This window comes from Pinus tabuliformis, chromosome 6 (genome assembly GCF_031772625.1).
Source record: "Pinus tabuliformis cultivar Carrire ecotype Pingquan chromosome 6, CPIR1, whole genome shotgun sequence".
NCBI lineage: Eukaryota > Viridiplantae > Streptophyta > Pinopsida > Pinales > Pinaceae > Pinus > Pinus tabuliformis.
The window spans coordinates 2,033,484,793-2,033,497,917 of record NC_142292.1 but is presented as its reverse complement, the minus strand read 5'-3'; the positions used below and the strand labels follow the sequence as shown (position 1 = coordinate 2,033,497,917).

The following is a 13,125-nucleotide window of genomic DNA, read 5'->3' as shown; positions in this document are numbered from 1 at the left end:
AAATCGTTTGGTGAAATTCCACCTGGATTGTATTTTATAAAAATAATTAATATTTTTAATGGAGTTCCTAAGTCTAAACTTAGGGAAATTAAAATATTAATGGGTATTAATCAAAATATGGGTGAGATTGATCTAGAAGGCAGATCATATCATTTTTTATTCTCCGTTGTTTTTTAGAGACTTAATCTTGGTTGCTGATGACTCAACAGGAAAAGTATAAAATGGAGGCTTGGGGTTCATTTGAAAACACACACAGAGAGATTGAGGAAATCGATTTTCTAAGGTGAGAAGTTCTCAGGAGGGGAATCGATTGGGGAGATATTGCAGTTGAGGGGTAGAGAGAATTCGAGAGAAGGACTTTCCGGAGAATACTAACAGAGAGGCGGATAGAGATTGCAGAGAGGAAGTGTAGTAGCCAAGAGACCTGACCTTGGGCCAGTCTGGGCCCACGTAGCACTGACGCAGAGCCAAAAGGGCCATCGTAGATAAGAAAAGTTGCCTATCACGTAGAAGCAAGAAACAATAATACTGTCAGGAACTGTCGGAATAGTCGGATAGCCAGCCAACCAACAACCCCTAACAAGCACTATTTGATGATGATATTCCATGTGCCTCTCACTATCCAACATTAACACTTGGATGAAGGTGGGATGCTATGCAAAAGGTACTTTGATCATTTGGAATCGGGTGCTCATATTTTTTTGTTTTGGGACATTTAGTATGATAAAGGGTGATCTGGATGATTAACTTATCTTGACTGTCAATTTCTTCTTTCACCTTACTCGAGGGGTTAATCTTTATCCCTAATCTAGTGGGACTTCCCTTAAGACCTTAGGGTCATAGGAGGGGCACTACTTGATAAACTTGGATTGAGATAGTGTGTTCATTATCCCTTACACCATACTTGAAACTTTCCATGCCACATTACAAGCTCCATATCTCACCTCCATTCTTTGGGTCTAACTTGCCATTGGTTCTTTGGGATTTGGCACCCATATGTTCACACTCCTTGAGTAGCATCAGAGAACTATTGCCCTGGAGGTTGATATAACTAAGTGACAAAGCATATCATGGCGACAACAAAAGAAAAGGAAGAAAATCAAAATGCAAAAGATGGTTGGGACATAAGTTAGCACGTGGGAAAAAACCTAACATGAGCTCTACCCACCTCATTTGGCCATCACCCAATTCCTAAGCACATGATGTTTCATTACATCAAAAGGATCCCTTGTATGTCCTAACCTTGATAAGTGATGAATTATCTCAAGGGGTAATTAAAATGATACATGTCATAAAGAGGAATCTCTAACCCTTGAGATATATCTAATAAAACAAAGCATTATCAAGAAGTAAAAGGCGCAAAATAGGGGTGGAAAAAGAAGGCCAAATAGGGTAACTCTTGCCTCCACAATTGCTCCCTCCTTTACATTCATACACTCAGGATGTGGACACCCCATCAGCTGGTCCCCTTGACCATGGCACTTGGCCATGAAGCCTTTTCCCCTTCATTATCACATATTTACACTAACACCTATTGATTGAGGGTTTGACCATGAAACTATCACTTCCCCTTGAGGGCAGGAAGCACCTAATAGGTTGACCATTAGCCACCTCTATCAAGGTAGGGAACACTTTTACGAGACTTGGTCTAGTTAACCATTGGAAGGTGATCCTTATTTGAAGTATTAACATACCCTGAACATCCAAGTTTGGTTCACTCTTTGATAGATGGTTGCTTTCATTTGAGTTCATGTTGTTTTTTCAGGTGGTCCATATCATCCCAGGCCTTGAGAGCACCTACTCCATAGGTGCCCAAGCATTTTAGAGAGATATATAGCTTAGAAATGTAGCGTTGAGAGAGTTGAGCCTCGTGACAACATGAGCAGATATTACATGTCTCGGAGCACCTTCAGGACCTAGGACATTGGTCTACTTTGACCTAGCATAAAGGATTCCTTCATGATGATACCATTAGACCCAACATATCCCCTAGATGGCCTTGACACAACCTGATGGGCATGATTTGATTCAGAGCCCAAATGAGGACGGTCTCCCTTTGAAAGACTAGGGAGGGATTGTTGCACTTGGACAAGCCCTAACACTAGAGAGAGGAGACCTCATTTTGATAGTTGGAGACCCATGGAGAGCACATGATGGTACCCCAGCTAGACTTTGGACTTCGGAGGAGGATTTGAGGGAATTTCCTTAAATTTTAAATGATCCAGACACTTTGACACCTTTTCACCAGTGTTGTTGAAATCGCGATTTTTTCACCTTAACGCATAAATCGCGCGTTTTATCCCAAAAAATCGGCGGATTTTTTTATAGCGCTTTTTTTCGAAAAAAGCGCGATTTTTATGGAAAAAATCGGCGAGGCGCGGGGCAGCGGGTTATAATAGCCAAAATGCGATTTTTTTTTATGTCATTTTTGACTTGGGTGCGTGTTGGAGGGGCAGAGGAAATCAATAGGATTAGACTTTCATTTTATTGTATAAGACATTATGACATGATGAGATACATTATCATATTTTTTGTTGATATTTTGAGGCTGAGTTGGGACTCAGGACTTACTATTCAGGACATGATTCAATGTTTTGTGTGATTTTAGCGCTAGAAATGATATTAAACATCTTATATATTAGTTTTTTTATCATATTTATGTGTCAATGTATTTATTTTATGTTGTAGATGGTTTAGATATTAAAAAAATTGAAAAAAAATGAAAAAAAAATGAATATTTTTGTGCCAAACGCTTTTTTCCCGCTTTTTTCTGCTTTTTTCCCGCTTTTGCCGATTTTTTCCGCTTTATTCCCGGCGCCGATTTAATCTCGATCGCTCTTTTAACAACATTGCTTTTCACACCTCATCTCACCTTGACATGGCATTTGGAGCCCTAAAAGGGCATGACGTCTGTGTTATTATAGGCTACAACTCTGCATGTATTGGTTATTTTGTCACTTAGCTAGTGGCTTGGCTTGCAACCCAAGGCTTTCTTATGTCAAACTTGATTTAGAGGCGTCATTAGGCATAAATTGATAGAGATACACCTCATATAAATAGAGGTGACCTCATTTGTTGTTGAAAAGTGTGCAACAAGAAATGCTTGTTGAGATTGCAACAAGATGATGGAGCTTAGTGAAAAGAGTCGCCTTCACTAAGTGGGCCCGCAGGCTATTTTTGGCGCAAGTCTATTTTTAGACATATGGATCATATCTATGGATTGCAGGTTGTTGTTTATGGATGATTGATAAAGTTGGAAAAAAAATAGATGGACTTCTATTTTTTATGAAAGTGTGAGTGATCACAGTGTGAGTGATCAAAGTCAAAAATAGAAAAGTCAAATATTATTATCTCACAATAATATTTGGACTATAAACTTACTCTTATTCTCTTGGAGCACTTCAGGATGAGCTACGGATGTGGTACATGCAGATCCGAGAAGGAAATACGTGGTTACCTATGGGATGACTAATATTTGCATGCATGACTTCAGTTAGAACTCAATCAGTTGAGTTTGGTGGAGTTGATGGAGTTGTGTTCAGTTTAGCTTTGTTAAACTGGTTGTATTTAGTCTAACTGGAAAATAGACTAGAGATGAGTTGGGTGAATTAGTTATTAATTAATTCACAAGTTATTAACTCATAATACAACTAATGAATACATCAGTTAACTCAGTTGCATGTCAGTGCATGTTCAGTTTAGCAGGGACAGGTGTTAGAGAATCAGATTGCCATCAATTGTGACTATAGTTGTGCACCAGATCTTGCACAATAAAGGGATTGAGTATGCCAATGAGTTTGCTCACGTATTTGCCCACATTATAGCTTGTGCTCACATCCAACAAAGTGTGAGTGACTATTTTGCAGGTGAAATACGAGTTTGGGAAGCCATTCTCATCAGTTCTTGAGCAGATATTGAGTAGTGGAGGCAGGCAAGCAGTGGAATAGATTTGGAGATCAGATCTTAGCTGTATTGTGTGTAACAGGTGGAGATACTTGTGAGAAGTATTGTACTATGTATTGTTACATGATTCAATCAATATAATATACAGATAGTTGGGGTTTTTAGCGAGATGCTTTCCCCGGGAAAATACTGTGTTGATATGTGTGATTGATGCTTCTATGTGCGCCTGTGAATGTTTCTGCTTCTGTAAATTGATGATCAATGTAGAGGAGATTATGTATTAAACATGTTCCTCTTATAATTGTATGATCATGATAATCTCTGTGAATATGTATTAAATTATTCAAAATTTCTACATTTGTATTCTCATCATCACTTGTGGATCACTTTGGTTTCTCTAAGAGATTTCGGCCTAACTGAAATATCCTTGTTTCTTGTGGAGATATGATCTTTTGCGGAGTATTTTCTCATGGAGACTTTCTCTTGTTTTGAAGACATCATTTTGGAACAATAAAGGATTGGTTCATGCATTTTCTTGTACGTATTCTATGTATTTGAATATCTTTATGGCTATTGCATTGAATGGATAGTATTAGGTTTCTATGTGCTAGTTTTTATTGAATATTTTTCTATGAAATCTTGGAAATGGCATTGTATGCATTACTTGCTATTTAAGACTTGTGTTACAATCTCTTGCGTGATCATTCATGTTAAACTCTCCTCAATGACTTTGTTCCCTAATAAAATGATAGCTAGGGTATGAAACTAGGGTTTTCATTATCCTTTACTCCATTCTAAGGTTAGATTTTTCATAAGTAGATCTCCCTCTAGACTGCATCACCCAAGATCAAGCACTAGCCTTTTCCACATAGGTGATCACATCACAAAATTTCCATAAGACCTGATTTCTCTCTAAAATTTTTGGTCCTTTAAGGCAAGCCACTAGGCTTGGGTTAGGGGCGAAATTCTCCTAGGGTGCATGTGTTGGCTTGTGGAAGGGTTTTTCACGTGGTTTGCAACACGTTTCCTCAAAATCATCCATTTCCCATTTCTAATACTTCCTTTTTAGGGCTGATGTCACAAGCCCTAGGCAATTTTTCCCTAGGCAAACCCTAATCTATCCCTAGGCTTGAAGGCTTGTTTCCCAAAACATTGATCATATTCATCTTGTCAACCCTTTTGTTGGCCTTATGCACCTTGGTAAGCCTATTAACATTGCTTATTCACAAAACCCTAGGTCACTTGTGCCCTAGATAGGTCTTTGGACGACACGCTTTTCCTTTTCTATGCTAGTTTGAGCCCTATCCTAAAGTTGGGCACCTATCTCGAGCCTATCCTTGTCACCTCCAAGCCTTAGACTTGAATGTCCATTAGGTGACCTATATAGGGAAGCCTCCCTTGTGCTGAGACTCCAGTAAAGCGCAGAATTTGGTGGTTGTTGTGACAGTGGGCCACACCTCATAGTGTTGTCAGTTGGTCTAGTCCTTGCCTTGTGAGCTCCCTTCAAAAGACTTTCTAGATTTTGAGGCAACAATTCTTGTTGGTGTGGGTGGCCCTATCTATTCTTGGTATTGTTTGTTTCATGATATGTCTGCCTCTATGGCATTCTGACTTCTCCCTGGTGTAACTCCATGGCTTGATGGATATTTTTATATCCTTGGATGGTGTGTGGGTATTGTTGTAGAATGTAACTAGGTTTGGCCTTCATAATCACATGGTCTTTGTAAATGATGAAATAAAAGGAATAAAATTATTTTTGTATGCCATGCAACATGGGTTTCATGAGAAAGATGTTTATTTGTTAATGGCTCCCATTGAGAGCATTAGGATTTATTATTAAGTCAAAGAGTCAATGTCATGTATGAAGAAGTTTTTCTTGAGCATGAGTTAATGTATATAAATATGTTTAAATAGCCATCCAAAAGACAAGCACAAATCTCCTCTTGAAGTCGGCTTGCAAGATGAATTAAATAGATAATGTCGGCTTGCATCAATAGACACATCTCTTGACACTGTCATGTCAGCGTAATATGTGGGTCGAACTACTATAAATACCCAGCAAGGTTCTTCACAAAAGTACAGTGAAGAATTCAGATATTTTTGAAGTTTTTGGTGGGTAATTATAGTCAACCAAGTTCGGACAGCCCTGAGATTTTCAGTATCAGTCATAGTCAACTATTCGTTATTGATTTGGTGTAGCATTAGATGTGATATAGCCATGAAAATAGGTGGAGAGGCTAAGGCGCATGAGATCTCCAAGACCCAGAAATAGTTTGGGGAAATTCCACCCGGATGAAGAGATATTTAAATAATCAATATTTTTAATGGGGTTCCTAAGTCTAAACCTAAGAAAATTAAAATATTAATGTGTATTAATATAATATGGGTGAGAATGTTCTAAATAACGAGGATGAATCCAAATCTAATCTTAGCCATTGATTAGGGACTTAATCTCGGTTGTTGAATCATCAATAGGAAAAGTATAAGAGGAGGCTTGAGGGTCAGTTGGAGATACACCAAGTTGATCAAGAATTCGATTTTCTGGGGTAGGGTTTGCTGAGAAATTGAGTTAGTGATCTGTTGCAGCGAGGGCAGGGTTGCAGGAATCGCCCCCCCCCGGATCCTAACCCGGAACCGCGACCCGTGCGGAAGCGTTCTGGAATCTCCACAGGAATCGCGATTCCGAAATTGAGGTTGCGCGCTTCCATGTTTTTTAAACGATTCCTGCCAATGAGGTTGCGTTGCCCCCGGAATCGCGCTTCGGCATACGGTTCTGGCAAGAGGTGGCGCCACGCAACCTGCCCGGAAGCGCACGCCACCCGCACGCCACCCGGGCGCAACCCGCACGCAACCCGCGGATAACATATTTTTTTTTTAATTTCATTTAAAATTTAACTTAACTAAGCATGAGGAGGTGGGTTAGGGGTGGGTTAGGGTCACTTTAGGGTGAGTTTAGAAAAGAATAAAGCCCCCATTCTCTTCTCATTTTCTCACTTTGAGTTTATGAGAGTTGGAGAAGAGAAGAGAGGAGAGGAGAAGAGAAGAGAGGAAAGGAGAGGAGAAGAGAGGAGAAGAGAGGAGAGCTTGGAGGAGTGAAGAAGGAGGAGCTAGGAGAAGGAGGAGGAGCTTGGAGCAAGAGCTTGGAGGACTTCATCTACAAGAGCTAAAGAGGTAAGTTCAAACCCCAAACTCCCTTGTTTTTTTGAAAAAAAAATTGTATTTTTCTCCTCCCTCTCCTACTCTTTCCCATTGTTTCTACTTGCTCCTTTATTTACAGGTTGTCCACCACCTATATCCATATTCCAAGATGGTGTTCTTTTGGCTTCTATGTATCATTCCACTCTTGGTTTTAATGATGGCAAGGGTGAGGAATAGAGGGGAAGAGGAAGGGGATGAACTTGGTCCTAATAGTAGTGACCCAATGTATGATGAGGAGGAAGGGTTTGAAGAGGAAGGGGATGAACTTGAAGGGGACACTGAAGCATAAGATGGGAAAGGTACATCAAATCCCTTGTGGAACTATGTGACCAAACTTGAAGGGGGAAAGGGTGGTGGATCTTACAAATTTTTGTGCCCTCATGGTTGTCATGGAGGAAAACCATATACGGGTTCATATACCCGTCTGAGGAGGCATCTTTGTGGGGTGCTGGAGAGTGATGAAAAAAAGGGTTCTGTGGGGGTAACCATTTGCCCAAACATTTCAAGTGAACAAAGACAAAAATACATCCAAATAGAGATGGCTGCACAACGAAAAAACAAGAAACAAAAAACTCATTCTGAATCAAGTGCAACCTCTAAATTTGGTAGTTGCCCATCTCCTCATGGTACTTTTGCAACCTCTGGAGGTAGAAAAACAATAGGGGATTTCCTTAATGTTGCTGGGAGGGATGATGTGGATGGAAAGATAGTCCGTTTTCTTTGTGCTTGCGGTGTACCATTCAATGTGCTTCGCTCTCCCTATTGGCATGAAATGGTAAAGGCCATCAATGAAGCCCCAAAAGGATACAAGGCCCCCAACTATGAGAAAGCTAGAACAGTGTTATTAGAAAGAGAAAAAGCTAAGGTTCAAAGAGCTTTGACACGTTTTACACATGAGTGGGTGGATTCTGGGGTATCCATTGTATCAGATGGGTGGACAAATATTAAAAATCGACATTTGATAAATGTTCTTGGTGTTTCTTCTAGTGGTGCAGTATTTATTGCATCTCATGACTCCTCCTCCATCAGTGCAACTGCACAAAACATTGCAGATCTCCTATTGAAATCAATCAAAGATGTTGGTCCGAATAATGTGGTTCAAGTGATCACAGATAATGCAGCAAATTGTAAGTTAGCAGGAAAAATTATTGAGCGTACTCATCCACACATCTTTTGGTCTGGGTGCCTGGTTCACACATTGAACCTTTTGATGCATGATATTGTGAAACACAAAGATTGTGGGTGGATTGCTGAGGTTTACAGGAAAGGGAAGCAGCTCATTAAATTCATCACAGGGCATACAAGGGTAAACTACTTCTATGGCACTTACTCCAAGTTGCAATTGCTTAAAATTGCAAAGACAAGATTTGCTAGTTATTACCTCACCTTTAGGCGGCTAGTGAGGGTGAGACAAGCTTTAACTAATCTGGTGTGTGCTGAAACATGGGATGAAATTAACACTGACACAGATGGTGCTAATGAAGTCAAGGACACTGTTCTTGACAGTTACTTTTGGTCACAGGTTAAATATGTTTTGCAATTCACCAAACCAATTTATTACATGATCAAGTTTGCAGATTCAGATCGACCAGTAATTGGGGAGGTGTATGAGCAAATGGATAGCATGTTGGGGCAGATTAAAGACATTGTTGAGCCTAGAGATACCACCTTGTACAATTATATTCGTGAAGAGGTGGAAAACCGATGGGATATGCTAAATGTTCCATTGCATGCATTAGCATATGTTTTGACACCTAAATACTATCATCCATCATGGCTTTCAAAACCAGCACCTGGGGGGGGAAGCAGGAAAAAACCACACCAAGATAAAGAGGTTCACGAAAAATATATGGCTGCATTGAGTAGATTAATCCCTGATAATGAGGAGGCTTCATTGGTACGGAGACAGGTGAGCAACTATACGAGCAACACTGGTCCATTTGGGAGCATGCATGCAATTCAAGATCGAGAGCATTTTTCTGCTCTTGAGTGGTGGAACATGCATGGAGGGCCTACTCCACTTCTACAGAGTTTGGCATTGCGGGTGCTATCACAGGTGGTAAACACTTCTTCTGCAGAGAGGTGTTGGAGCTCTTATTCTTTCATCCACAGTGTTAAAAGGAACAGGTTGAATTTAGACCGGGCAGAGAGCTTGGTTTATGTTCATTACAACTTGCGATTGTTGTCCCATTACTGTGAAGATGCAAAGTCTAATAAAGACTTGTTGACTTGGGACAAGAATCCAGAGGAGCCCAATTTGGAGGATGGAGTGTTGCGACTAGAGCAATTAGAGGATTCTCTTATCCAGGTATGTCCATTGTGGTATGAATTTTCCAATTTTCCCTTATAAAGCATTTCTCTAATTCATGTTTTTAATTTTTTTGTTAACTAGTGTTTTTTTTTTTGCATGAATTTTTTGAGCGATTCTAGGATGATGACACGGGTGTTGATATGCCACAACCCCCACCCCCATCTGGTCCCTTGGTTTCTAGGTTCCATGGTTCAACACCAACGGCAGGGGGTTCTTCTTCATCAGTTCCAGTGCCACGACTTACACAGGGACCATCTTCTTCATTGCCACCACGTGGAGGCCCGCCATCACGTTCTATTCGTGGTGGAAGGAGGAGAGATTAGTAGATATATTCACAATCTACTTCTTTTTGTCATAGATTACTCATTAGACTTGTAGACTTGTGAATTTGAATTTTGAACCTTTTTGGCTTGGCGGTGACCAAGTGACATATTTTGTAAACATTATTATTTGAATTTTGGACATGACAAATGTTGACAGTTGCTCACTTGCTAGATAAATCATAATATGCTCTATGTTTTATGTTTTATAATATGCTTAAATGTTTTATGTTTTATAATATGCTTAAAAATTTGATGTATGTTTGTAATAGCTAGAATATAGATGATTGTTGTACATACTAGTAACTACAATGGAATCATGGATGCCATATCTATCTTGATTTATGCAAAAATATGCATGTTTTCATGTCTTCTACAATTAATTTGGTATTTGGGATGTTTGTTTTGAGTATAAATGCAAAAAAATATAAAAATATATATATATATATATAGCAGACGCTTCCGTGGACGCTTCGCTTCCTAGATTTTTGGAAAATGACGCTTCCGCGCTCCGCGCTTCCGCTTCGCGCTTCCGCTTCGCTCCCGCTTCGTGCAACATTGAGCGAGGGGCATTTCGGTAAAAGGTTAAGAATACATATCAGAGAGGCAGAGAAAGTGTCGGAGAGACAACGCAGAGCCTAGAAAGGCTAACGGCAGAGGCAGCCAAGACTGATGCAGAGGCTGAGGAGGCCAACGCAGAGGGCCAAGAGGTTGACACAAAGCCAATAGAGGTTGTGCAGAGGCTAGCAGAGCTGACGCTAGGCTGAAGAGGCAGCACTGAGGAACTTTCGTGCGACAGACTGGGAGTTGGGAGGTAGACGCAGAGCACAAGAGGGTGACGCAGTTCCAGAGAGAAGCTTGGAGCATCTTTTGTTGTCCAGTTAAGGAACTGTCGAAGTTGTTGTGGGATCAAACATACGATTTTTGATCAACCTAAATATCTATCTCTGAGGAGAGGTACTTCCGCCAAGGAAATTCTCTGAAGGGTGAGCCATTTCTGGCACCCTAGTTGTATTCAGAAAACTGCATAATAATAAAACCCTCATATCTGTTGCATTGGTTTTCCCGAATTGGGTTTTTCTAGGGACGATTGTCCAAAAATAACTGTGTCCCTTGTGTGATTGTCTCAATGATTTCAGTTGTTGATCTATATATGTTTTAAGGTTGCATTTGTGTTTATTTCAGTATTTATATTTATATATAACTTGTTAAAGGAAAGAACAAGTAGGAGATAATAAACTAGATAATGCAGTAGGGATTTCTGATGTGTCAGACCTAGAAATTTCAACATGGTATCAGAGGGTTGCAGATCACAGGAGGACTGAAGGCACCGACAGAAATCTGAAAAATTGCAACAGTGGCAGCGGTCACGAGAGACAACGTTGTTCCAAAGTAGAAGTAGCAAGAGAAAAAGTGACGCAGAGCCTGCGTCATCATTTCGAGCCAGGAGGATGGCCAGTGTAAAGGCAGAGAGAGGCAGATCAGACCTATGTAGTGCCCAATCATCTTTCTCAACTAGGAAGCATCGACGTTGTGGCCAGGAGGATCAGATTCAGCCTTTGTCGGGATTGCGTAGAGCTTGAAGGGCTCAGTTTCTTCAGTTACCGGGGCTTGGGGAGTTGTGGGTAGATTGTGATTTGAGGAGCTGGTGGGACATTGTTTCTGTCGAAGCATAACAGTGTCTGAGGAGATGAAACCAGGGTAGAGGGAATCACTACCTCGACGAATTTCTAGCCAAGGAATCCAGATCCATGTTGCAGCGACAAAGGATGATTGGAGAGGAGTAGTTCTATAGTTGGCCAGAGGATTTCCAGGAGGGAAATCATGACTTCGAGGGAGATTACCAGGAGGGGAGTGAGACTCAGAGGGAGTCTAGAAGAGGAGATGAAATGGTAGTGAAGAAACTAAGGGATCAGGATAGGTTGGATGGGGCTTCCAACTTTGTCATCTGGAAGGCCAGGATCCTGGAAGTCCTAGATCGACATCGCATCAAGGACTATGCCTTGAAAACCATAGCTATCCTAGTTGACCCAGCTGCTAATGAAAAGTATGAGGATGCCAAGGCAAAGGAAAAATGCTTGATCCTAGACCGGGTCAAAGATCATGTCATACCACATATTGCTAAGAAGAACACAACAAGGGAGATGTGGGAGGCGCTGGCCACCTATACTAGGGCTCTTCCGTGTAGAGGAAGATGCTATTGGAGAATCAGCTGCGGTCATATCAAATGCAGAAGAGAGAATAGATAGATGAGTTCCTTCTTAGGCTACAGGAGATTCACGACCAACTTACTTCCGTGTGGTCTACACTAGATCTAGAGCTTATGGTCAGGACTGCTTTGAATGCAGTCCTCGAGGAGTGGGAGGCATTTGTCCAAAGTATTTTTGGCAGGTCTACTCTTCCCAGTTGGGAGATGTGGGCAGTTCTTCCCCAAGGAGAGATCAAGAGGTTGACCAAGGAGGGAGTAGTGGCAAGGGAAGTCGAATCAAGAAAGAGGAGGAGGAGGATGTGGCTCTAGCATCTGTGGGACAACAAGGGAAGAGGAAGAAGAAGGACATCTCCAAGGTTAAGTACTTCCATTGTGGGGAGCTGGGACATTATGCATCCCAGTGTCCCGAGAAGAAAAACAAGGGAGAGGCTTCTGATTCAAAGGTAGATCCAACTAAGGCAGAGAAAGAGGCTGAAACTAATGACAATTGTGCTATGAGTGCTCATACACCTCTAGAGAAAAGGTGGGGAGACATCGAGTTGTAGTGAGGAGGACTACATGCTAAGGGCAGGATCTTTGAGGTGCCCAAACTCTTGGATCACATCTGGCTACAAGAGCCCTTAACGACAGTAGCATAATGACAAGTGTCGGGTGGAGAAAACTGTAGTGGAGCAACAAGGCAGTGCTTTGGTGCATAAATTTGATGCAACGCAGTGGAGATTACAGCAATGCGAGAGGCACAGAGGTGTATGCAACAACATAGTGGTAGAAGAGGGAGCACAGGATAGCAGCAAAGGCAACTTCAGCATCACGAGGCTTCCAGACTGACCAGGATGTCAGTACTTGGTTAAAGTCAATTACTTACTTCTTGGTAACTGAGTTGCAGTGCAACAGTTAGCAGTGTCAGTGCTATGGGCAGCATGATGCAACATCTTGAGAGGGAGCTGCAGTACAGATGTAGCAGTGGCAGTGGCAGTCTCATTGGCAGTAGTACAGGAAGCAACAGTGCAAAGGGTGTAAGGCAGTAGGCCAAGCATCAACACAGGTACTAGTGCGGAGGATCAATGTGATGTTTCAGTGGTGGAGCATTACTAGAGCACATTCCTTGCTAAGAGTGAGTGTTGATTTGTGGTAGCATCGGATGTGCTCCAGCCATGAAAATTGGTGGAGAGGCTAAGGCACAT

General features: G+C 41.3%; 1 protein-coding gene across 1 annotated transcript; it reads left to right on the top strand.

Annotated features, from left to right (window-relative positions):
- Positions 1-9,005: 9,005 nt before the first annotated feature.
- Positions 9,006-9,884, top strand: LOC149267411 (uncharacterized). Its single transcript, XM_089398747.1, has 2 exons — positions 9,006-9,409; positions 9,532-9,884. The coding sequence occupies exons 1-2, from the start codon at positions 9,050-9,052 to the stop codon at positions 9,733-9,735; spliced, it is 564 nt and encodes a 187-aa protein (XP_089254873.1). The 5' UTR covers positions 9,006-9,049; the 3' UTR covers positions 9,736-9,884.
- Positions 9,885-13,125: the final 3,241 nt, after the last annotated feature.

What these genes read in the sequence shown, in the direction of transcription:
- LOC149267411 (XM_089398747.1), top strand. Translation starts at nt 9,050, where the DNA reads ATGCATGCAATTCAAGATCGAGAGCATTTTTCTGCTCTTGAGTGGTGG. An exon ending in TAGAGGATTCTCTTATCCAG is followed by an intron (nt 9,410 to 9,531) that starts GTATGTCCATTG and finishes GAGCGATTCTAG; the next exon opens with GATGATGACACGGGTGTTGA.